This window comes from Anolis sagrei, chromosome 6 (assembly GCF_037176765.1).
Source record: "Anolis sagrei isolate rAnoSag1 chromosome 6, rAnoSag1.mat, whole genome shotgun sequence".
NCBI classification, from domain to species: Eukaryota; Metazoa; Chordata; class Lepidosauria; order Squamata; family Dactyloidae; genus Anolis; species Anolis sagrei.
The window spans coordinates 35,283,305-35,308,262 of NC_090026.1; the positions used below are offsets into that span (position 1 = coordinate 35,283,305).

The following is a 24,958-nucleotide window of genomic DNA, read 5'->3' on the forward strand; positions in this document are numbered from 1 at the left end:
TCCAACCCACTATATCTTACACTTGACTACACTCAGTGACTAACACTCACATGCATATAGAGCAAAACCCCAATGGCTGCTTTTTCAAAAGGGAAAGGGGCTTTGGAATGAGTTATTTATTTATAGCATTTCTACCCCACCCTTCTCACCCCCCGTGGGGGGGGGGGGGACTCAGGGCGGCTAACATAGGCAACAATTCAGTGCCACAATCTCAATAGGCAACAATATAAAACCATGAATATATAAAACTTAAAAATAATAATAACATTAGTTAAATAATCACATCACATAGCCATTTCCAATTACATCACATAGCCGTTTCCAAATTATCATAACAGTCGTATAGTCCGGTTCGAAGTCCCTGGTGCTGTTGTGCTCACTCGGCGAAGGCCTGGTTCCAAAACCACAATTTTAGTTTTTTCCTAAAGGAAAGGAAGGAGGACGCCGATCTAATCTTGCTGGGGAGGCAATTCCCCAAGCAGGGGGTCACCACCGAGAAGGCCCTGTCCCTCGTCCCCACCAGACGCGCTTGCGAAGCCGGTGGGACCGAGAGCAGGGCCTCCCCAGTAGATCTTAAACTATGAGGCGGAACGTAGAGGGAGATACGTTCAGACAAGTAAAGTGGGCCGGAACCATATTTATTTATTTATTTACAACATTTCTACCCCACTCTTCTCAACCCCCGAGCGGGGACTCAGAGCGGCTAACACTGGCAAAAATTTGATGCCGCAATATCACAATAACAACAATATAAAACCATAAACAATAACATCAGTTATACAGTCTTATGTACTTTCATCCAAAGTCCATGGAGGTTTTATGCTTGATTTATTTGCTACTTATAATTATTTATAGGTTTTCTCTTAATGTACTCACAAACACAGTGAGAACTTCACACAACAGGGATGGTGGTGGATTACATATGCAGACAATTATGGCAAAGCCTCTAACAAATGGCAGATAGCAAGCCGTCCTTCCTGGAAGATCAGACCTAGATGGTGGTGCTGGGGGACTCCTGTTCGACTCCTTGGCCGGGGGTGTCCCTCAGGGTTGAATGTTTTCCCTCATGCTAGCTAACATTTACATTTATTTAGAGAAATAACAGCATTTGAATGTCTTTCCCACGCCTGCCACTACTCCAGTTCTTATTAACCATATTGGCTGCTTCTCCCTTTGCTCTGTGTGTTTACAAATACATTGAGAAAGAGATTCTGTGGAAGGATTATAGAAGAAAAACAGCTGGGAGTGGAAGCATTAATGCTACACTAATACTGTGATCTTAAGTTCCTTTCTGAAGCTGACTTTTCTTTATGTGTTTGTAGAGATAAGAATGGATACAGATCTTTATATATAGATATTTCAACACTGTAAGATACATCTCTATGTACAAATCCTACAAGTAGATTTGCACCAGTCAAATGTGTATACATACTACGAATAGGTTGCTAGCCTATATTCTATTGCTCTGTCCTTGCTAATGTTACATCTCTTAGTAGATTGTTAGATTCCAAAATAAATGCTGTGCAATTATTAGGTAAGGTTTTCCTTTGGAAAACACATTAAGAGCTTGGATGAAGCTGGCTGTGATAATTGCAGACGTGGAGGACACATGAAAAGTTCTCTCTTTCCTTTGCAAATGGAACTATATCCCACACTTTCCCCACATCTTGATTAAAATTTGAAATAATCATTGTATTCCTGGGTTCTGTGGAGCCAACTATAATCGAATATTGCAGATGCAATTATAATTTAACTTCATATATATACACACAACAATACAACAAACTGTATATTAAATACTGTCCCAAATGTTCTGTTCAGGACTTGATTGTGGGGTTTGTCTGCCTGTGCTGCTCATTAATATTGTAACATTTTGATACAGTTTAAAAGGCCAAAATAAGAAAATACAAAATATTGTTGAAGGCTTTAATGGCCAGAATCACTGGGTTGTTGTGAGTTTTCCGGGATGTATGGCCATGTTCCAGAAGAGAATGCTTCTGGAACATGGACATACAGCTGGAAAACTCACAACAACCCAAATACAAAATAGATAAAAATACAGTATAAAAGTCTCACTAAAAGATAATTTTATATTTCTTCCCTCATAAATTGTTGTTGTATGTCTACAAGTTTTTTTCAACTTATGGCAATGCTAACATGAACCCATCATGGGTTTTTCTTGGAAACAAATGTGATTGGTGGGGACGAGGGACAGGGCCTTCTCGGCAGTGGCCTCCCCATTTGTGGAACTCTCTTCCCAGGGACATTAGACTGGCCACCTCCCTCCTGTATTTTAAAAGGCATTTGACCAGTGAATAGTAGCAAGTGGAAAGAAGATAGGCAACTCGTAGCAATGAATTGACCCAGACTTGGATTTAACTAGCGTGTTTAATCAATTGTTTTTAATGAACTGTTTTAATGTTTCAATGTATTTGTTGAATGTTTTATGTTGGTGATGGCATCATACGGTGCTTGTTGTGAGGCCGCCCTGAGTCCCCCCCCCCCCCCGGGGCTGAGAAAGACAGGGTATAAATATAGAAAATACATACATACATACATACATACATACATGAATTTGGGTGGATGGGGATGGGTGGGTTGCTTTTGCTTCCAGCTGAAACTGAAAGAAGTTGACCTGCCTAAGGTCACCTAGTTGATTTCCATGACTGAATGGGGATTTGAATTCTGGTCTCCAGAGTCGTAGTCCAACATTCAACTGTTGCACCATGCTTTCTCTCTTTTCTCTCCTAAATATATAACTGAAAACCCTACTACTTTATTCAAGGTGAAAAGAACTTGCTTTTTAGGTCTGAAAATGGCAGTTCTTGAGAGCTTTATGAATTCTTTCAGTATAGGGTTTCTCTCCCAAAGGGACAAACCAGCAATTTACAGGAGTTACATATGTACATGAGGGAGAGGAAGGATGAGATCATGCTAACTGATGGAAGGTGCACTAAAAAAAGTAATTTTTCCAGGGTCCGACTAATGGCATGTTAGAGAACACTGATAAAGCTTACAAGCCATGTATCATCCCTAGTGCTCCATGTAGATAAGGGATAACTGATATAGTCTGACATATTTGGTGTTAGTGAAGGGACAGATGGACAACAGTCACTGGCATCAGAATAGGGTAAGGTAGGTTGGTATGAAATATTTGAGGCTCAAACTCTTTAGGGCTATAGAGGCTGGGGAAAATGGAAGGAAAAAGGAAGAGGGGGTGACCAAGATATGGTATCCTTGAAATGACTGGCTTGACCTTGAAGAGCTGGGGGTGTGACGGCTGACAGGGAGCTCTGGCATGGGCTAGTCCATGAGGTCACGAAGAGTTGGAAGTGACTGAATGAATGAACAACAACATCGAGGCTGAAAGTAGTACTTCAAATTGTTCTGAGATGGCAACAGAGATGCAACACAAGGGCAAGAACACACGTGTTCTTGCAACCTAAGAGTTTTCCCAGGGCTTTCGAGGAATAGCATCACATGCTTGGCCAAAATGCCCTAAAGGACCTGGTCCAATTTGGTTCGCTCTGATTAGTACCTAAATGGGAGACTGTCAACTAATACCAAATGCTGTGGACTATATTAGAGAGAAGGATATTGGCAAAACCACCTCTGAATATTCATTGCCTAAGAGAATCCTATGATTGTCAGGGAGTCGCCAGGCACACATGCACACAAAGCTCCTACTTAACTACTGAAGTTTGACAGAAGGCATCATAGCTGCACAGTAATGCTCCGCCTAGGTGCAAGGAGCTGGTCCTCAAATTTGCTTTGCTTTTTCACATCTTGTGCAGCAAAGGAACCTTTGTGTGGGTTCTTTTCCCCTGCCCTGGTGCCTCACAGGGGTGTGTCGGCATTCCTGTGGTGCGAAAGCCGGCTTGGCTAGCCAATGAGAGTGCCCTGGGTTACAGAGTGACTCTTGACAGGATGCACAGAAAGGAATTCTCGGCTCCCTTCATCCCTCCCACATTGGGACGTCCCAGTTTATTCTATTTTTTTTCCAAAAAAGAACCAAACTTAAAAGGAAAGATTGAGAAAGAGAGGAAATATTAGCTTAGACATCAGAGATTTTCGGGGAAAGGGAGAATCTGTCTTTTCGAAGAGGGCAGAAAGAGAGCTTGCAACAAAAATAGAGGACCATAAACAAAGCGACAAAAGAGGCAAAGGTAATCATTTTATATTGTGAAGATCCCATTATTTCTGAACAGAAGACATTCTGCATGTTCATGAATGCATGAACTGGGGTGGTGGGTAAGCAAAAGCGCCCAATTTAAGTCTGATAAGCAAGAGGGTACCATGTTACCCCCTTCAACATCTTGACATAGGATTGCAAATATATTTGAAATTTACTAGTTACGAAGCCCAAGTCTTCCACATGATGGGGTGGAGGGCTGATAACTTTATTAACATCATAGAAGATGCTTTCTAATAAGGGCACAAACACAGGTGACATACATAAACTCTGTCTTTCTGTCTTTCTTTCTTTCTTTCTTTCTTTCTTTCTTTCTTTCTTTCTTATACCGTCAACTGTTTTAACAAGGGAGAGCTTGCTGCTCCTTTAAGTTGGAGCCTTGTTTCAAACACAACTCCTTTTTTGGATCTTGGCAAGTCCCTGGCCAGAAATGTGGTTTCATCTAACGGAGGCAGGATTCCAGTATGTGACGGGAGCAGTGGAGAACGTTTTGCTTCTCAGTTTAGTGTCCAGGCGTTATTACTACTTAGCAAAGATTTTGTCATGTTTCAGGCAGCTATATACATGCCTGAATTGAATAGGTGAAATGGACTGAAGGTATATCTGCCTCCTTTTTCACTCCGGTCCAAATCTTAACTAGGCTTGCCAAACAGGGAGACAGTTTTTTTTCCCTTTTGTGTATATGTTGAACCTTCGGTTTCCAGGACATCAATATGAGCATGAGTCAGACAGCTTTTCTTCGCGCACACACCTTCCGTGAAGAGATGGAAAACTATACATTTCTCAGTTTTTGTTGCAAATGGAAGACATGGGAAACATTTTCTCGATCCCCATCTTTTTTTCCCTGCGCGGTAGGAGTTTACAGAAAATTGTAAAGAAAACAAACAACGTTAGTTTTTACCGGTATTACAGCTGCTACTGTCTCTTTGGTAAATATCCATTTTCATATTCCAACTTTCCTCCAAAGCATGACCAAAGGGAATCAGGTGATTTAGGAAAAGTGCTTTTTCACTTCAGTGGCAGGTTTGTATCTTGGCATGGTTGAAAACAAAAGTGCTGGGAGAATATTGAAACATGAGGATTAATTCCTATGCATGCTTGTTTACCTAGAAATAATCTTTGTTTATCTCAGTGAGACAGATTTGGGATTAAGCGTACCTGGTGTTTGTTCTTATATATTATATATTTTCACTGACACATTTCTGATGTCCGCAGAAGTTAACAAGTGCATTTTCAACAGTGTTACCCTTAAGGTTTTGGGGGAGTCTGGGCAAGGTACCATTTATGGCAACCTTCCTGCTCAATTATTACCCACTTGGTATCAGTTGTCACTTGCTGATGCCCCCACTGTCTGCTCTATTGCCCATCCACAGAATCAGTGAAAAGGTGGGCAGGCCATGGGAGGATGGGAGGGAGGCATAGGACAGGTTGTTTTTCCCCAGCCAAACCATACTTTCATCCATACTTTTAGAAACTTGAGGCTATACATTTGCTAAGGTAACATGTTAGCTCTGTTTCTTTGAAGCATCAAACTGAGACATATGCAATATATACAATGTGGTATAGTATTTTGAGCATTAGACTATCACTCTGGAGATCAGGGTTCAAATCCTGCTCGATTATGTATTTAACCTTAGACCGATCACATTCTCTCATCCCCAGAGAGAGGCAAAGGAAAAGCCCCTTGCTGAGAAAGCCTTGTGATAGATTCACTTTAGGGTCACCATAAACTGGAAATTACTTGGAGGCACACAAGAACAACGTGTATAAATACTGTGTGGGCTAAAAACTTGGCAGACCCCTTTGATACCAGCTGTTGGTTGAACTTCTATTATTGCACAGGATCTTGTGAGTTTGCAAAGTTGCCATAAGGGAAGTGGAAGACGGTTTTGGCTGAGATAGAAATCTCACACTGTGCCTAGGAACTTGGGGGTTCTGCATTGGCACGAAGGCTGAGGATACAGAATGGATTAAAGGTAGTGGATGAGAGCCAGGGAGCTGAAGAGCAGTGATGTTTGCCAAAGAAGAAGTGGCACAAAGACAGAAGCATGCCAAAGTCTTAAGTTTGGGACAAGCTGCATACTGTTGGTGAAAAGGGGTACAGAGAGTTGCAAGGTAGTGAATATTTCTCATCAAAAATACGACGGACAGCTAGTTATAAGGGACGTGAAAGAAGGGGAATGGAAAACTGTTATTGGATTTGATAATCTCAATGGGAGATGCTTTTTCCCATTCTTAAGACTCATTTCAAGAAGTAACACACTTCACCTAGAGAACTGTGCATTTGCAAAGCTTATTGTGATTTAGAGAAAGAGGGAGTGCACAAAATAATGTGATAATTTGAATAACTAAATATGCATCCAGTTGAAAGTATGCTTTAGTCAATGGAAAATGCATATATTATATAAAGTGCATTAAAATGCAGTCAGATTTCCATGCAAGATCCCATCCTCCTAAGAGACCTAAGATCTTGCAGTCGGACATGAAGGGAAGATGCAAAGATAATTCAGGTGGAATTTGGAGAAATGTAATGAAGTTGACACTAAGAAATGTTCACACATCTCAAATGACAATTGGTCTTGTTGCAGTAAGGGTGGGCAGGTACTAGGAATCAAAGAGTTGTTTTCGACACCTCCCATCCCTGCATCAGCTGCACCATACTGTTGTGGCTGCCATGATCAAATTCTGGTCATGTATGTATTTATTTATTTCTGGTATTTCTACCCCCTCACTTCTCTACCCCCGAAGGGGGACTCAGGACGGCTTACATATGGCAATGATTCGATGCCGTTACATATAAACAATTACAATAATACAACAATAGATAAAATACATAGAGCATGAATAAAAACAATACATCAAGCATTAATTAAACCAATAAAAAAGTCTCATCAGCTGTGTTGTCATTCCATTCCAGTCAATGTACGTCTAAAGTGCTAATTATGTCTGTTGACCAAAAGCCTGGTCCCAAAACCACAATTTTAATTTATTCCTGAAAGCCAGGAGGGATGAGGCCGATCTTATGTCATTTGGGAGCACATTCCACAGGCACGAGGGCCACAGCCAAGAAGGCCCTGTCTCTCATCCCCACCAGACGCGTAGCCCCCAGAGTAAACACATTGCAGATGATTTTTGGGATGTGTGTGTGAAAATAACTTCCAGACTGAAAAAAAACAAACATTTGGTAGCAGATTGAGGGTCAAGGGCCAAATAGTACCACTTGAGTCCCACCTCTAGCCCGTGGGCAGCACAGCCACCTCAATAAGTGTTAACAGAGTGTCTGAGAATGGAATGGGAGCTGATACACCACAACTCCTCTCCCCAAAGCACCCTCTCTGTAATTTATTTTTACAACTTCTTGCAATACACTCTTGTTGATGGGCAGGTCAGATTTGGTCTAGCTGCCATGTTGCTAGTAAACAAAGCTACATGTACTCATAACAGTTCTCTGTCTTGAAGGGCAGATTTAAAGAGCATTCATCTATTGTTTTAAATCTTCTTGCCTATATAGATAATATAGTTACAGCTACAACCTTACTGATTTTCCCCTTTTCTTATCCACTCGTTCTAGGCATATTCTCAAGATGCCTATCTAAAGGGCAATGAACCATACTCTGGAGGCGCCCAGAGCATCCCTGAACCACCACCAATATGCTATCCTCGCAAAACCTACCCTTTCCAGTCGAGACCTTCTCCTCAGGATGTTTCAGCAGCTGAGACCTACCAGGGACAACAGGTGGACAACAGGCAGCTGTACCACTCGGGATCTTCAGGCCCTTCATCTTCCTTAAACAGCACAGCAGTCCACAGAAGCCCCCCAAGTGCTTGGCCTGAGTCCACACAGAACTTCAGTAGCAACCATTCCAGCCCCACTCATCGCACAGAGGAAGTCCAGTATGGATTGACTCAGAGGGTTCCTGTCTCAAGACCCTCCCCACCTTCTGGCTCTTTCCCCCGTTATTCCAATAGCAGTTGCCCAGGTCCTATAACCACCCCCTTACCTGAAAGGTACTGTGTCCCACCTGCTCCCTCTATGCCCAACCACGCTTCCTATGGGCCCCCCAAACATCTTCCTGACCACCTCCCTCATGGTGGGTTGAAGGATACTACTCGCGAGGGCAGGCCCTCCCGGGACTGTATTGGGGCTGCACCCAAATCTGTCAGTCGTTTAGAATGCCAGCAGGCCTTGTCCAACTGGATCTCGAGCCAAGTGCCACGCCGCAGCTCTTCAGAGGAGCGACACTGTGCCATGCCACCTCGCTACCGGAGTGTCTCGCAAGACCGCCTGGGAGATGCACCAGCCTCCCGGGGATGGCCTCACAGTGCTTCCCAGGACACCTTAATCCAATCCCCTGCCCATGACGGCTGGAGCTACCGTGCCAGGTCAGAGAACTATCTCGTGAAATATGGGCAATCCTTGGAAGGTCTTGAGCAGGGCGCTTTGGTTTCTCCTAGATATGACAGGTGTATGTGGCCACCTGACAGATTTTACCGGCACGGGCAAATTAACCGAGCTCTGCCTAATCATCCTGGTTCTTATTTCCCTTCTGCCTCTTCTAGGGATCCACTTCCTGCACACGTGCAAAAGCACCCTTCCCAACCCAACCTCCAGAGCATCGACGACTCTGGGTATATCGGTTACCGAAGCTATAGCCCTTCATTCCAGCGCCGGACTGGTTTGCTCCATGCCCTTTCATTCCGCGATGCTACCTTTGGTGATCTTCCAACTTTTAATCTTTCTCAAAGGCAAGGAAACCACTCAACGCCACCTTACGTTGAAAGGCCTTTGCCCGCTGCCATGCTCCCCAGTGCCCCCACACCTTGCCCAGAGCCTCTTCTGGGCAGTCGCTCCGAGATCCCAGTGGACCAAAGACCAGCCAAACAGGAGAATGACACGAAACCTCTGGAGCGGGCTTCTCCACCTCAGCCTACGGAACAATTGCATCCTGACTCTGAGGAGAGAAGGGAGGAAGTAGTTCTCCGGCAGAAGCCTCCAACTGGACGCAAAATGCCTCCTCCTGCAAGGCAGATGAATTTTGTTTTTCCGGATGACATGAAGGAAACAGACATCTGCGATCCGCCTCCACCGGCGCAGGTAGCCGGTAAAGACAACAAGCGTGGTGTGGCCCCTTTGGCTACACCAGAGGATTCGCTAGCATCCATCCCATTTATTGGTAAGTAGACTTTGCAAATTAGGTAAGTGTACCAACGAGTTTTAGCCTAGTGAAAATATTTGAGGTAATTTGAAGAATGGACTAGGATGCTTGGACTCCCATAACTTCAAAACATTACTTTATTGGATTAAAACTCCCAGAATTACCCAGCCATCGTGGGACCTGCCAAGGCTGACTAGGCTATTTTAGGAATACCCCACCAACTTTACATATTGGTGGTGGCTCCCTCTTTGAAAGCTTTTAAACAGAGGCTTGATGGCCATCTGTCGGGGGTGCTTTGAATGCAATATTCCTGCTTCTTGGCAGGGGGTTGGACTGGATGGCCCATGAGGTCTCTTCCAATTCTATGATTCTATGATTCTAATCCTTAATGCACACCATTTGACTTTTTCTTGGGTCCTCACTCTGAGTGAAATCTCCATTGTTTGTGGAGTAGCATTGATGAATATATTGTGCAGAAAAAAATCCTTTCAGTTTCATGATTCTGAAACATGACTTTAACCTCACATTTCAGCTTGTTACATTGGATATGAGACAAGGTGAAGAGAGAGTTATGGACAAGTGTAAGGAGAAGGAGAAATCTTCCGTACAGGAAGTGAAAAGGCCTGAAAATTCTGGTATACTTCATTTCCATCTAGGGCAGTGGTTCTCAAACTGTGGGTCCCCAGGTGTTTTGGCCTACAACTCCCAGGAATCCCAGCCAGTTTACCAGCTGTTAGTATTTCTGGGAGTTGAGGGCCAAAACATCTGGGGACCCACAGGTTGAGAACTAGTGATCTAGGGTGTACACCACTTTTGCATTTGACCACCTATACTTCGGCTTCCTGGTGGCACAGCAGGTTAAATTGCTGAGCTGCTGAATTTGCTGACCAAAAGGTCGGCGGTTCGAATCTGGGGAACAGGGTGAGCTCCCACTGTTAGCCCCAGCTTTTGCCAACCTGGCAGTTCAAAAACATGCAAATGTGAGTAAATCAATAGGTACCACTTCTGCAGGAGGGTAATAGCACTACATGCAGTCATGCTGGCAACCTGACCTTGGAGGTGTCTACAGAAAATGCTGGCTCTTCAGCTTAGAAATGGAGATGAGCACCACCTCCCAGAGTCGGCTATGACTAGACTTAATGTCAGGGGAAACCTTTACCTTCACTTATCTATACTTTCAGTTACTAGTGGAATCTGAATCCAAATCGGTGGTCCTAAAGCTCCTAAAGATCTCCCTGGACCAAAGGAAGCTGACACTGGTTCTGTTTGATACTTTCTTCCATTACCAATAAGTTACCATTGTTTTTGCTTTTTTGATATGTCTCTTTGCAACCAATTTCTATTTATAAGTTGAATCCCATGAATATCTGTGAAGGTTGGATAGCCAAATGCAAATGGAAGACTAAGGAGTAAATATCTAAGTTTAACTTCCACATTGTGTTATAAAGTCCTAATCATGCTTATCATTTGTATTTGTGGGAACTGCATAGTGACAAGCAAACAGTAGGCATTCTGTCTGTAATTTTTAGAAAATACCTGGATTCAGGGCTGTAGCCAGAAAAAAAAATTCGGGGAGGGTTGAAAATTTCGGGGGGGGGGGGAGTATTGAAAATTTGGGGGGGAGGTTTGAAAATTTCAGGTGGAGGTGTTGAAACCTGCCTCCTAGCTCACGCTGAAGGAAAGAGCACAGCAGGGGACAGAGCAGCCTTCAATAGCCTGCAGCTCTGCGCCTGTCAACCACCTCCACCAAGTCTGGCCTCCTTAATGAGAGCATTCAACACCCCTCCCCCCCAACTTGGTTGCTTCGCTGCTTTGGCTATTGCTGCAAGTAATGACAGTGTGAATAAATTGTCAATATTTGCTTGAGATAGTGCTTGCAGTTTTTTGTGTCTCATAGACTTAGCATGGGGATTTGGTTTATTTTTTTAACCTGAAAAATTTCGGGGGGGGGGGGGGGTTGAACCCCTAACACCCCCCCCCCCTCCCTCACTACAGTCCTGCCTGGATTTCCCTCAGATCTTCAGGATTTATCAGCTGTTAGAATTTTTGGGAGTTGAGAGCCTTGGTCCAAGTTATTGAGCACCAATGAGAGTTCTGAGAATTCATAAAGTGTGCAAACCAGAACCTAAATACATGTAGGTAGAGAATCAGCAACCATGTTAGCCTCTTAAGTTGTCATCCTCCTTCTCAGTTCTTCCCGACTCCATTTCAGATGCTCACCTATTTCCTGCCTTCATCCCTCAATTCCTCTTTCATTATCAACCTTCTTTCCTGGACAGAAACATTTAAAGCTGAGCGCCCAAGTTTTTTGGGGGACTTGCCATCTGTTAGAGAAGTATCCTCTGCAATGTTTAATCCATCTTCTTTTGAGAAGGAAAGGAAAATAATGGGCACATAGAGAATTCTGCTGGCTTTTGAAGATTTTTTTGATCTAAGAAACTTTGTCAAAAAATGAATGTGCCTCCTTTAGCCAGATGGAGGGAGCAGTCTTAAATAACATATTATGAGTACCATGATAAAGAAGCAGTTTGCAAATTGTATAGGACGTCCCCTATAACTGTGGAACTCAGGTCCACCGTTTTGCTTACTCACACCCAGGGGGAAAATGGTGTGTTTAGAAATTTGCTAGGTCCTTCAGGCCATTTTATGGTATACTTCCCCTAGAACTCACTACAGAATTGCTTTAGGGGATCTGGCAAATATTTTGAGAGGATACCTGTGTAGCAAACTCTAGGGCAGTGGTTCCCAACCTGTGAGTCCCCAGGTGTTGTGGCCTACAGTTTACCAGCTGTTAAGATTTCTGGGAGTTGAAAGCCAAAACATCTGGGGACCCCAGGTTGAGAACCAGTGATCTAGGGCGTACACCACTGCTCTAGGGCCTCCACAGCAGCTCTATAGGAAGCAATTTAATGGCATTCAGTCAAATTCATAGTTTCACATAATTGCTGGAAATGTATCTTCCATGGATTATGGGGGTCTTACTGTAATGCATTATTGCATTTAGGTTGAAGGGATTTTCTGACTATAGTTTAAAAACAGATTGCTTGGATTTGCATCCTTGTTATTGGTGGCTGGGCGAGGGTACCATTTTCTACTGTACTACTTACTGGAAGCAGAGTGCCTTGGGCCAACCTAGCTCTTCTCTACTTATTGGATTATTTGTTTATTTATTTGTTGTTCTTTGTTGTTCCAGATGAGCCAACAAGTCCCAGTATTGACCTGAAGGCAAAGCACATCCCTGCCTCCTCTGTGGTTTCCAGTGCCATGAACTCTGCCCCTATACTCTCTAATAGTCCCTCCTCACCAACGTTCACCTTTGCTGTCAACCGCCATTATTCCCAGGATTGCAGTAAGTATTTCCAGAACCTTAGTGTCTGAACATTAGCCTGCTTGGGTATGACCTTAGGGCCAAAAGATGATAAGGGCTAGTAAGCCTACTGGAAATTCGAATCTTGAAGAGAGAATCTAACCTATTGACAGTGTTATAATAAAATTAAAGACAGCATTTCAAATAAGCCCATAAATGTTTAGTTTTGCAGTGACAGTAGCGATAGTGTTGTAGTAGTGGCTATGTTTATAGCCTCTCTCACAATGGCAGATAATTAAATAGTACTCATAACTGGAGAGACTGCAATATATTTTTCCACTTTCAAAACCATAGATTTTGGTGGCTTTGGGAGCCTGCATAGAAATTAAAGCAAGGAGAATTGGCTTTGGAATGGTTCTCCCCAAATTGGTTAGCTTTGTTAGAAGAAGAAAGAAAAAAATGACAAGTGGTATGTTTTATAACAAATTCCATTGAAGCTGAATCACAACGACAGAGGAAAAAGGATTTTGAAAGCCAACAGTCTTAAACCTTAGACTTGTAAGGCAGTCAGTCTCAGATTGTGTACTGTGAGAGAATTGCTAGTGTGTTACTGAGAATTACTGTTTTCCTTCTCAGTTTGTCAGTGCCTATGAGATTATTTATACTGGATTATAGAAAAACTTTTAAAAACAGACTGAAAGATAGACTAGGATCACTCCTTCACTGTTTAAAATAGCCAGAGCAATTTCAAAAGCCAAATGTCTCATACATCCACTTAATTTAGTTTATTTGTTGCCATTATCCTATAAATGTGTCAGAAATAATCTAACTCGCAAGCAGATGTAGGAAATACAGAAAAAACACTATTACTAATATTAATAATATGTATCGTATGGTGTTGTATATGTGATAATATTATAATAATAACATAATTATATATTTTATATTAAATGTAATAGTACTAATAATATTACAATATAATGTTATAGTACAATGTAATATATAATATTAATATTGTGCTATGGTTATATATATGTGTGTGTGTGTGTATAATGCTCTGTGCATAATGAGTAACTTAAAAACAAAAGAACCGATGAACGAAATCACACCAAATTTGGCAGCAAAACATCTCACTACACAAGGAGTGACCATCACTCAAAAAATTATGATTTTGTCATTTGGAAGTTGTAGTTACTGGGATTTATAATCACCTATAATCAAAGAGCATTCTGAACTCCACCTACGATGGAATTGAACCAGACTTGGAACACAGGACTCCCCTGACCAACAGAAAACACTAGAAGGGTTTGGTGGGCATTGACCTTGGGTTTTGGAGTTGCAGTTCACCTACATCCAGAGAGCACTGAGGACTCAAACAATGAAGGATCTGGAGCAAACTCGGCACGAATACTCAATATTCCCAAATATGAACACAGATGGAGTTTGGGGAAATAGACCTTGACATTTGGGAGATGTAGTTACTGGGATTTATAGTACAATCAAAGAGCATTCTGAACCCCACCAATGATAGAATTGGGCCAAACTTCCCACACCGAACCCCCAGGACCAACAGAAAATACTGTGTTTTTCTTTGGTGACCCTTCTAACACCCCCTCATAACACCCCCCCCCCCGGGGTCCCGACCCCCAGGTTGAGAAATGCTGCCTTAAGGCCATCCAGTCCAACTCCCTACACCAGGGCAAGAAAATATAATCAAAGCCCTTCTGACAAAGAGCCATCCAGCCATAGATATAGATAGATATATATGATTCACACACATACATACGTATATGACAGATATGGTATCATAGATTTTAAAGGGACCCCTAAAGAAAGACAATTCTATGTTGCATGTTCCAGAGTAGGCAAACCAGACAATCTCCACAACAACACTGACAAAGAAATAGCAAGAAAATCCAACAAATGCTACGTTCAGCAAAGGACAAGAGGGATCCCCTCACCTCTGCAGGAGTCTACCGTATACCATGCAGCTGTGGACAAGTCTACATAGGGACCACCAAACGCAGCGCCCACACACGCATCAAGGAACATGAAAGGCACTGCAGACTACTTCAACCAGAGAGGTCAGCCATAGCAGAGCACCTGATGAACCAGCCTGGGCACAGCATATTATTTGAGAACACAGAAATGCTGGACCACACCAACAACCACCATGTCAGACTACACAGAGAAGCCATTGAAATCCACAAGCATGTGGACAATTTCAACAGAAAGGAAGAGACCATGAAAATGAACAAAATCTGGCTACCAGTTTTAAAAAACTCTAAAATTATAACAGCTAAACAACAGAGAGGAAGAAACCAGGCACAGATTAACAGCTCCCAGCAACAGATTTTCCCAGGCTCAGGCAGGCCTTCAAATGCTAATGAAGGTGATTAGCTAAACATTCACACCTAACTGCAGCAGGGAAGAGCTCCTTGCCCCACCCCAGCCATTCCACAGATATATAAACCCATTTTTCCTACTTCCAACAGACCTCACACCTCTGAGGATGCTTGCCATAGATGCAGGCGAAACGTCAGGAGAAATGCCTCTAGAACATGGCTCTGTAGCCCGAAAAAACCCACAAGAACCTAGCAAGAAATACTGTTTACCCATAAGCGTAAAGACATTACGTATATAAGAAACCAACAATTTCTCATTACTTTATTTTCCTGAGTGGGCCACAGCAACGCGTGGCAGGGGAAAGCTAGTATAATATATTGTATTTACGTGTTACTTGTAAGCCGCTCTGAGTCCCCTTCGGGGTGAGAAGGGCGGCATATAAATGTCATAAATAAATAAATAAATAAATAAATAAATAAATAAAATTGTAGAGTAATGCAGCACAGAATAGGTAAAGTGGTAGCATAGAAATACCTGGTTATTGTAAATAATAATAATAATAATAATAATAATAATAATCTTTATTTATACTCTGCCACCATCTCCCCAAAGTGGACTCGAGGCCAAGCCCAAAGATACAATACAACAAAATACAGAATGCAGACAACAAAAAATTACATCAAAATAAAATACGTCCTATAGCAAAATAAAATAAATAAAACAGATTAACACAATATAAAATGGAACAGAATGGACAGGCCAAATGGATGAGGTAAAATGATAAAACCCTGGATGAGATAGGAAAGAAAATATGTAATTGAGGGGAACCAAAAAGAATAAACAGTGGGGCAGGCTTTCAGTTTAGGATGGGGAAAGTGCATCATAGGGGCAACTCTATAGATGGAGCAGACAGAAATGGGATAAGTGGTCACTCTCCAAAGGCCAATGAATTAAATGTACCGGCAGAAGGAGTTTCAGAATATAATCTTGGAGAACAAGAGAAAATCCAGCAAACTAGAAGAGGGAAAACGTTTTCCCTAACTTTGAAGATGGGAAAAAAGAGGACCCAAACAATTTCTGCCCACTCAGTCTGATATCAGTGCCAAGAATGATTCTTGAGCAGATAAATAAACAGTCTCTCAACACTTAAGACAGGAATGCTGTGATCACTAAAAGTCAACATGGGTTTCTCAAAAACAAGTCATGCCAGACTAATCTTATCCCTCTTTTTCAAAAATGTTACAAGTTTAGAAGATGAAGGGAATGCTGTGGATGTAGCATATCTTAATTGCCTTGCAAACAAGCTAGTAAAATGTGGGCTGGATAATGCTGCAGTTAGATGGATTTATAATTGGTTGACTAAACGAACCCAAAGGGCGGTCACCAATTACTCTTAGTCATCTTGGAGAGAAGTGACTAGTGGGGTGCTACTCAACATCTTTATCAGTGGTTTAGATGACGAAATAGAGGATATGCTTGTCAAATTGCAGATGACACTAATTTAGGAGGGATAGCTATTACCCTATAGGACAGGATCGGAATTTTAAATGATCTTAACAGATGGGCAAATCTAACATCTGTTTCAGCTCTACGAGTCTGTGATTCTAACAATAACAACAACAGTGACAACAATAACACATAATCATCATCATCATTATCATCATCCTCATACTTTATTTATATTCCAAAGCTGACTGGCACAACCTGAGAATCACAACCAGATACAGTGAAAACATCTGCCCTTGCACTATACTACTCTGCTGCTGAGTATGCATGCCCAGTGTGGAACACATCTCACCATGCTAAAACAGTGGATGTGGCTCTTAATGAGACATGTCGCATTATCACGGGGTGGCTGCACCCTTCACCACTGGAGAAATTGCACTGTTTAGCTGGTATTGCACCACCTGACATCTGCAGGGGAGTAGCAACCAATAGTGAAAGGACCAAGGCAGTGATATCTCTGGCCCACCCCCTGTTTGGGTATCAGCCAGCATGCCAATGATTTAAATCAAGAAATAGTTTTCTAAGATCTACAGAGACACTCGCTGGAACATCTCAGCGAGAGTCCAAAAGTGGCAGGCTAAAACCCAGGACCTCAATCAGTGGCTGATACCGAATGAGAGACCCTGGGCACACAGAAAACTGGGTGTCTTGGAAGGTGCTGAACAGGCTGCGCTCTGGCACCACGAGATGCAGAGCCAACCTTAAGAAATGGGGCTGCAAAGTGGAATCCACGACATGCGAGTGTGGAGAAGAGCAAATTACAGACCATCAGCTGCAATGCAACCTGAGCCCTGCCACATGTACAATGGAGGACCTTCTTGCGGCAACACTAGAGGCACTCCAAGTGGCCAGATGTCACTTATATAAATACATTAATATTCCACCCTTCTCCCCGAGGGGACTCAGAGTGGATTACAGCATATAAACAGACACAGGCAAAAATTCAGCACCTTGTTACAATTACATACAATGAAACACAAGTACACAGACAAAGGCAAAGGTTTCTCCTTTCATTTCTAACTCTGGAGGCAGTGCGCATCTCCAGCTCCGGGGGAGGCACACATTTCCATTTCCAAGCCGAGGAGCTTGCGTTGTCCATAGACATCTCCAGGTTGTGTGTCTGGCATGACTTCATGGAGCGTCTTTTTACCTTTTACTGCCGAGGCGGTACCTATTGATCTACTCACATTTGCATGTTTTCGAACTGCTAGGTTGGCAGGAGTTAGGGCTAACAGCAGGCGCTCACCCTGTTTTGTGGATTTGAACTGCCAACCTTCAGGTCAGCAGTACAAGGGTTTAACCCAGTGGTCCTCAAACCTTTTAAACAGAGGGCCAGGTCACAGTTCCTCAAACTGTTGGAGGGCCGGATTATAATTTGAAAAAAAGCATGAACGAATTCCTATGCACACTGCACATCTCTTATTTGTAGTGCAAAAAAAAAAAAACACCTTTAAACAATGCAATAATTAAAATGAAGAACAATTTTAGCAAATATTAACCTATTGGTATTTTAGTGGGAACTGTGGGCCTGCTGATGAGATATGATTGTTGTTGTTATTGTTGTGTGCTTTCAAGTCATTTCAAACTTAGGTTGACCCTGAGCGAGGGCCGGGTAAATGACCTTGGAGGGCCGTATCCGGCCCCCGGGCCTTAGTTTGAGGACCCCTAGTTTAACCCATTGCACCACCTGCAATGATTTAAAAACACTGTAAAAGCACATAGGGTAAATTAAATTGGTTAGCTATAGGAGGTTCATCTGTATAAAAAAGTCTTTGCTTGGAAGCAGAAGAATGGGGAGAAGAGTGGGGAGCAGATTGTGGAAAGGCAGAGCAGTGTACTAGATCAAACTTGTGGACCCCATGGTCCTTCAGATGTTTTTGAATTACTGCTGGCAGCATTCACGGGTATTGACCATGCTCAGTTCTTGTGGGTTTTTTCGGGCTATATGGCCATGTTCTAGAGGCATTTCTCCTGACGTTTCGCCTGCATCTATGGCAAGCTTCCTCAGAGGGTGAGGTATTGATCATGCTCTTTGGGGCTATTGGCAGTTGAAGTCCATCAACATCTGGATGCCACAGGATTTTCACCCGATTTGGCCACTTCACCCTTTGCTGTTCATCTTTGCTTTCCTTAAACAAAATGCCTCTGTCATCCTTTGTCACAGGCAACATCAAAGCCAGTCGCCGGTCTTCCTACCTCTTAGCCATAACCACAGAACGTTCCAAGTCGTGTGACGATGGTCTGAACACATTTCGGGATGAGGGGAAGTTTCTGAGGTTAGTGTGTTTTCTTACATCTCTGCTTGCCACCTCCTTTTTGCAAAGTCCTTATGATTTGCTCTTTTTCAGTAGGGGTAAATGAAGAAAGATTGTGGATTAATCCAGTTTGTTCAGATGGTGAATTATTCTAATCTCTTCAGAATTGATAGGAAATTCCAGAAGAGTCTGTTGACAGCAAACAGTTTGTTGAGGAAGTGCATTGAAAGAGGCGTTGATTTCCGTGATATATTTTATCTCTGGGAAAACAGGTTTGGGGAGCTGTATAAAAAATCTTGCACAGCCAGTTTACCGAGGTGAAATTATGTAGACTCTGAGGGCAAGAGGATTGCCCTTTCAGGATGCTCTCATCTGCTTTGCATCTTCAATGTTCATAGCAAAAAACATACAAGGGACTTGTGCCTGACAAGGAATGGTAACACACATAATGCTTTCTCAGTAACGAGTTAGAAATTGTGGTCCAACTGGGCAGCTGCTTTCCCAAATTTCTCAACCCTGCCACCTAAATTTTTTCAGTTGGAAGCACAAGGGTCAAACCAAGAACATTCTGCGTGGACAATGATTTAGTGCTTGACTACAACCCTATTTTCATACAAATGTGTTGTGTACAGTACCCTTCTCAGCCTTCAGGCGACTCATATTTGATAAAATGTATTGTTCCATTTCGTTTTGGAAGTATTAAAGTGGTTCTGTCCTTGAGTTTAGCATTTGGGTGAGGGAGGTAATTAGGTGAGGAGATTTGCAAGTAAGTAGGGCTTCTTTGTTCTTTTAAAAATTCTCATTGCTGGTGCCAATTGTATCTATACTTGCTTTCCAGGAGGTTGCCAAGCCGTGTGCCAAGCCTCCGTATGTTACGGAGTTTCTTCACTGATGGGGTAAGAGGTTGTTGTGCTGTGATCTTCCCTTTTCTTAGCAGTCACATGGTTCTGTAGGCTCTGCTTGTCCTTTGCACGCACCCCAAATGTTTTTTGTGTATCTAAACCAAGTTTTGGAATCATGTGACATATCCTTCTATTCTGCCTTGGTTAGACTACACCTGGAATATTGTGTCCAATTCTGGGGACCATAATTGAAGAGAGAGATATAATATTAAAAAGTTGCTTATGAATTGGCAGGTAGTCCGCTATTCTGTTCATGTATACTTCTCTTTCTTTCTCTCTTTTTTGCCTCTACTTGAGCAGTAGTTATCTTGTTCACTGATGATATCTTTGTTTTCCCCTTCCCTTGTAGTCCTTGGATAGCCTGGGTGCCTCTGAAGATACCCGATCAAAGCGGCATTCGACATCTGACCTGACGGATGTCACTTTCAGTGATGTGAGGAAAGAAGGCTGGCTCCACTATAAACAAATTCTCACCAAGAAAGGCAAGGTATGTGTGTAACCCATTGCAATGCTGTTTCTAAGATGAAGGAGTAGGGTGTTGTTGTGTCTGTTTGTGTTCATGCATGTGAAAAGAATTTCACAAAAATTGTGTCATCTGAATTAGTAGTGACCAATCAAGGACAAATGTAGGTATCACAGGAGATGATATCTCAATAAAAAACCCAAATTAATTCCATTTGCTTCTTATTAAAATCAGTGGAATAAGGCAATAGTCCCATCTTAATTGGAGTGCAGAATGAAAAGAATATTCATAATGTTCCTCACCCTCAGTGAGAATGGGTTCCTCAACGCATTGACAGATTCATTGAGACATATACTCAACACATTGAGACAGCCTCTTGGGAGAAGATAGCAGCATCATAACACAACATTATTCTTCCAGGTGAATGCATGAACTACTTCACTGAGAAGGGTTGCATTGCTGGTAGCCAAACAATTTGTAAAATGCTTTCCTCCCAGTTGTTTTTCTGGTGATTTGTAAGACTAAAAGGTATCCCTTGTAAGGAATGAAAATGTCTGAGGGGAGATAATTATAATAGGAATGGGTAAATGAGAAAAGGGTTCATCAATCCTTCCTTCACTCATAATCAGTGGTTCTCAACCTTCCAAATGCAGCGACCACTTAATACAACTCCTCATGTTGAGGTGACCTCCAACCATAAAATTATTTTCATTGCTATTTCATCACTGAAATTTTGCTACTGTTATGAATCATAATGTAAATATCTGATATGCATCTGGTATGCAGGATGCATTTTCATTCACTGGATGAAATTTGGCAGAAATACCTAATATGCCCAAATTTGAATACTGGTAGGGTTGTGGGAATATATTTTGTCATTTGGGAGTTGTAGTTGCTGAGATTTATAGTTCACCTACAATCAAATGGAATTGAACCAAACTTGGCACACAGAACTCCCATACCTAAGAGAAAATACTGGAAGGTGTTGGTGGGCATTGACCTTTAGTTTTGGAGTTGTAGTTCACCTACTTCCAAAGAGCACTGTGGACTCAAACAATGATGGATCTGGACCAAACTTGGCACAAATACTCAATATGCCCAAATGTGAACACTGGTGGAGTCTGGGGAAAACAGACCTTGACATTTGGGAGTTGTAGTTGCTGGATTTATAATTCACCTACAATCAAAGAGCATTCTGAACCCCACCAATGATAGAATTGAGTCAAACTTCCCACACAGAACCCCCATGACCAAAAGAAAATACTTGTTTTCTGATGGTCTTTGGCAACCCCTCTGAAACCCCCTCATGACCCCCCCCCCAGGGGTCCTGACCCCCAGGTTGAGAAACACTGCTCTTAGCGGACTTTCAATTACACATCTGTCTTTTTGTTCACTTGCTAAAATCCCAATGCAGGTACATCGCCAGCTTCTGTATATCTGGTTTGACTCTTAATTCAAATTTATTCCATGCTTCTTTTCAATGTGAAAGCACAGGTGAGTGGCTCTAACACAATGGACAGATTTCCAGAACATATTTAAAATAATAGATTTTCAGTGTTGGTAATGAGGATTTGATTTCTTAAAAAAATAAAAAGTTTGCTTCTGGAGCGTAACTTTTATGCGGAAGGCTCTAAAGTTCTAGATACCAACCCTCCAAAGATGATGAAAAATAAAGTTTAGAAAGAGTTTTCTCTATTTATAAAGAATGATTGCTTTGTGTCAGGGACCCTTCCTTCGTAATCTTTGAAAAGGTAGTTCTGTTGCAATTTTGGCAGTCCTTGACTTTTATGTAACAGAGAAGCAGCTGTGTTGGCTGTAAAACAAAATCCAAAGATAGTACCCTAATATGGATTTTGGATGTTTCTTTTATGTGGAAGCCAGGCTGTTGAGAAGACAGCTACTCAATGAAGCAGATACATAAACGGTGCTTACTTTGAATGATTTTTTTCTCCAAATTTCAAAAGGCAGTGTTATCTATATATATACAAAAACATTAAATCCAGCCAAGGTACAAACATAAAGTTTTGAAATATCTCAACACATTTTGAACTCTGCAGAGCTCACCCTTAGAACAAAAATAATGCTTTACAATACTGTAGTTATAGAAACTCTTTTTCACTTTTAATTTGAACATAGGTAATGGTTTTCCATTAAGTCTAATCGTGTCTGACTCTGAGAGGTGGTGCTCATCTCAATTTTTAAGCCGAAGAGTCGGTATTGTCCTTAGAGGTGTCTACTTGTTTTCTGATGGACAGTCGGTATTGTCCATCAGAAAACAAGTAGACACCTCTAAGGTCATGTGGCCAGCATGACTGCATGGACCACCGTTATTTTCCCACAGAAGCAGCACCTATTGATCTACTCACATTTGCATGTTTCGAATATTATATTGTAATATTATTAGTAATATTACATGTCATATAAAATATATAATTATAATAATATTATTAGTAGTATTATATTGTATTACATTATAATATTATAAATATTATATGTATAATCAATATATTACATTACATTACATTATATTATATTATTAGCATAGCATAGGAGACAAAGTGGAACTGTCTTCTGGACCCCTCTCTCTTCACTCTGGCCCAGAGCAGCGGGTGGTGCTGGGGAGAGGGATCCCCAACTGAGACAAGATGGAACTGTCCGCTGGCTCCCTCCCTCTTCACTTTGGCTCAGAGCGGCGATTGGTGCTGGGGGGACAGTTCCCCAACTGATGACATATGCAGGAGACAAGATGGAACTGTCCCCTGGCTCCTTCTTTTCACTTTGGCCCAAAGCGGTGGTTGGTGCTGGGGGGAGGGTTCCCCAACTGATGACATATGCAGGAGACAAGATGGAACTGTTCCCTGGGTCCTTCTCTCTTCCCTTTGGCCCAGAACGGTGGTTGGTGCTGGGGGGATGGGTCCCCAACTGATGACATATGCAGGAGACAAGATGGAACTGTCCCCTGGCTCCCTCTCTCTTCACTTTGGCCCAGAAGCATGGTTGATACTGGGGGGAGGGGTCCCTAACTGATGACATATGCAGGAGACAAGATGGGACTGTCCCCTGGCTCCCTCTCTCTTCACTTTGGCCCAGAAGGGTGGTTGGTGCTTGGGGGAGGGTTCCCCAACTGATGACATATGCAGGAGACAGGATGGAACTGTCCCCTGGTCCCCTCTCTCTTCACTTTGGCCCAGAACGGTGGTTGGGACTGGGGGGGAGGGGTCCCCAACTGATGACATATGCAGGAGACAAATGGAATTGTCCCCTGGTCTCCTCTCTTTAGGTAAACATGCATAGGAATGTCAGGGAAAGGAATCCCTGAGCTTAGCCCTGTTTCTGGTCTAGCTACTCATTGAGGACTAGAAACTTGATGACACAAAAACGTGTGCAGTCCAGGGATGAAACCCAACAATTTCTTTGCTGTAGATGCAGCCATTGTTACCAGGTCTGAACTGGATTTTGAAACTAGTGTCTATTCATCCATGGAGGAAGATTTGCACCAGGTGCCGAAATGTGCAAACCCTGCTGCCTCTCTCACTAGTTCTCTTTGTGCTTTGTCTTCACCTCCCCTCTCTGTCTTTCTTTATCACTTTACCCACCCAATTCATGTCCTCCCTATTCCCCAAAACCCCTCTGCAGAAAGTTGGCGGAGGCATCCGGCAGTGGAAGCGGGTCTTCGCTGTTCTGCGTGTCCACTCGCTATACTTATGCAAGGACCGGCGGGAGGCCGTGGCCATAGCCCCGCCCCCAGGTGAGGAGGAGCAGCAGCCAATCAGCATCCGAGCGTGCCTGGTAGACATCTCCTACAGTGACACCAAGAGGAAGCACGTCTTTCGCCTGACGACCGCTGACTTCTGTGAATGTCTCTTTCAGGCCGAGGATCGTGATGATATGCTGGCCTGGATTAAAGTCATCAGGGAAAGTAGCAAAGCCGAGGGCGAGGTGAGAATTGGTAATGGCTGGTGCTCAGGGCCACTGGCTCTTCAAATGCGCCTCTATTACAAAACATGCAGTGGTTGTCCTTTTGGAACATATCATCCAGATTCTCCCAGACACTGAATTGTCGAAGGCTTTCATGGCTGGAATCACTGGGTTTTTCTAAGTCTTTCGGGCTGTATGGCCATGTTCCAGAAGCATTCTCTCCTGACGTTTCACCTGCATTTATGGCAGGCATCGTTAAAGGTTGTGAGATCTGTTGGAAACTAGGAAAATGGGGCTTATGTATCTGTGAAATGTCCAAGGTGGGAGAAAGAATGCTTGTCTGTTGGAGGTAGGTGTGAATGTTTCAAATGGCCACCTTGATTAGCATTTATTAAGCTGCCCGAGTCCCTTTGGGGAGATAGAGGTGGGGTATAAAAATAAAGTTATTATTATTATTACTATTGACACAAAAGCACAGTATGTCACAGCAAACGAGATCTATATGCTGGATTTCGTATCACAAAATCACAAGTCGAACATTTCCCAATTATTATTATTATTATTTGAAATACAACAAGATGAGTCCACAGCAGACCAGATGACAGGTTGGACACTTCCCAAGTGTCTAGGACTATGTGATGTATCAGCGAATAATGCATGCAGATCCCAGTAAGGTGGCCTTCTGCAGCTGGCAGATGGTAATTTTGTCTGCCAGTTGTGTTTAAGTGCAGACCAAGGTCTTTAGATACTGCACCCATTGTGCCGATCACCACTGGGACCACCTTGACTGGCTTGTGGCAGAGTTTTTTTAGTTCGATCTTTAAATCCTCATATCGTGTCAGCTTTTCCAGTTGTTTCTCTTCAATCTTGCTGTCACCTGGGATGGCAACATCAACAATCCATTATTATTATT

At 42.6% G+C, this 24,958-nt stretch overlaps 1 protein-coding gene across 5 annotated transcripts in view; it reads left to right on the plus strand.

Annotated features, from left to right (window-relative positions):
- The window catches only part of ARHGAP23 (Rho GTPase activating protein 23), a 285,796-nt gene that overhangs the window by 208,134 nt on the left and 52,704 nt on the right, over window positions 1-24,958 (plus strand). For all 5 annotated transcript variants that reach the window (XM_060780918.2, XM_060780917.2, XM_060780916.2 and 2 more), the window contains exons 7-12: window positions 7,764-9,366; window positions 12,542-12,697; window positions 18,672-18,783; window positions 19,601-19,658; window positions 20,014-20,151; window positions 23,764-24,066. In XM_060780918.2, the coding sequence (XP_060636901.2) occupies window positions 7,764-9,366; window positions 12,542-12,697; window positions 18,672-18,783; window positions 19,601-19,658; window positions 20,014-20,151; window positions 23,764-24,066 (2,370 nt within the window). The remainder of the gene's footprint in view (window positions 1-7,763; window positions 9,367-12,541; window positions 12,698-18,671; window positions 18,784-19,600; window positions 19,659-20,013; window positions 20,152-23,763; window positions 24,067-24,958) is intronic.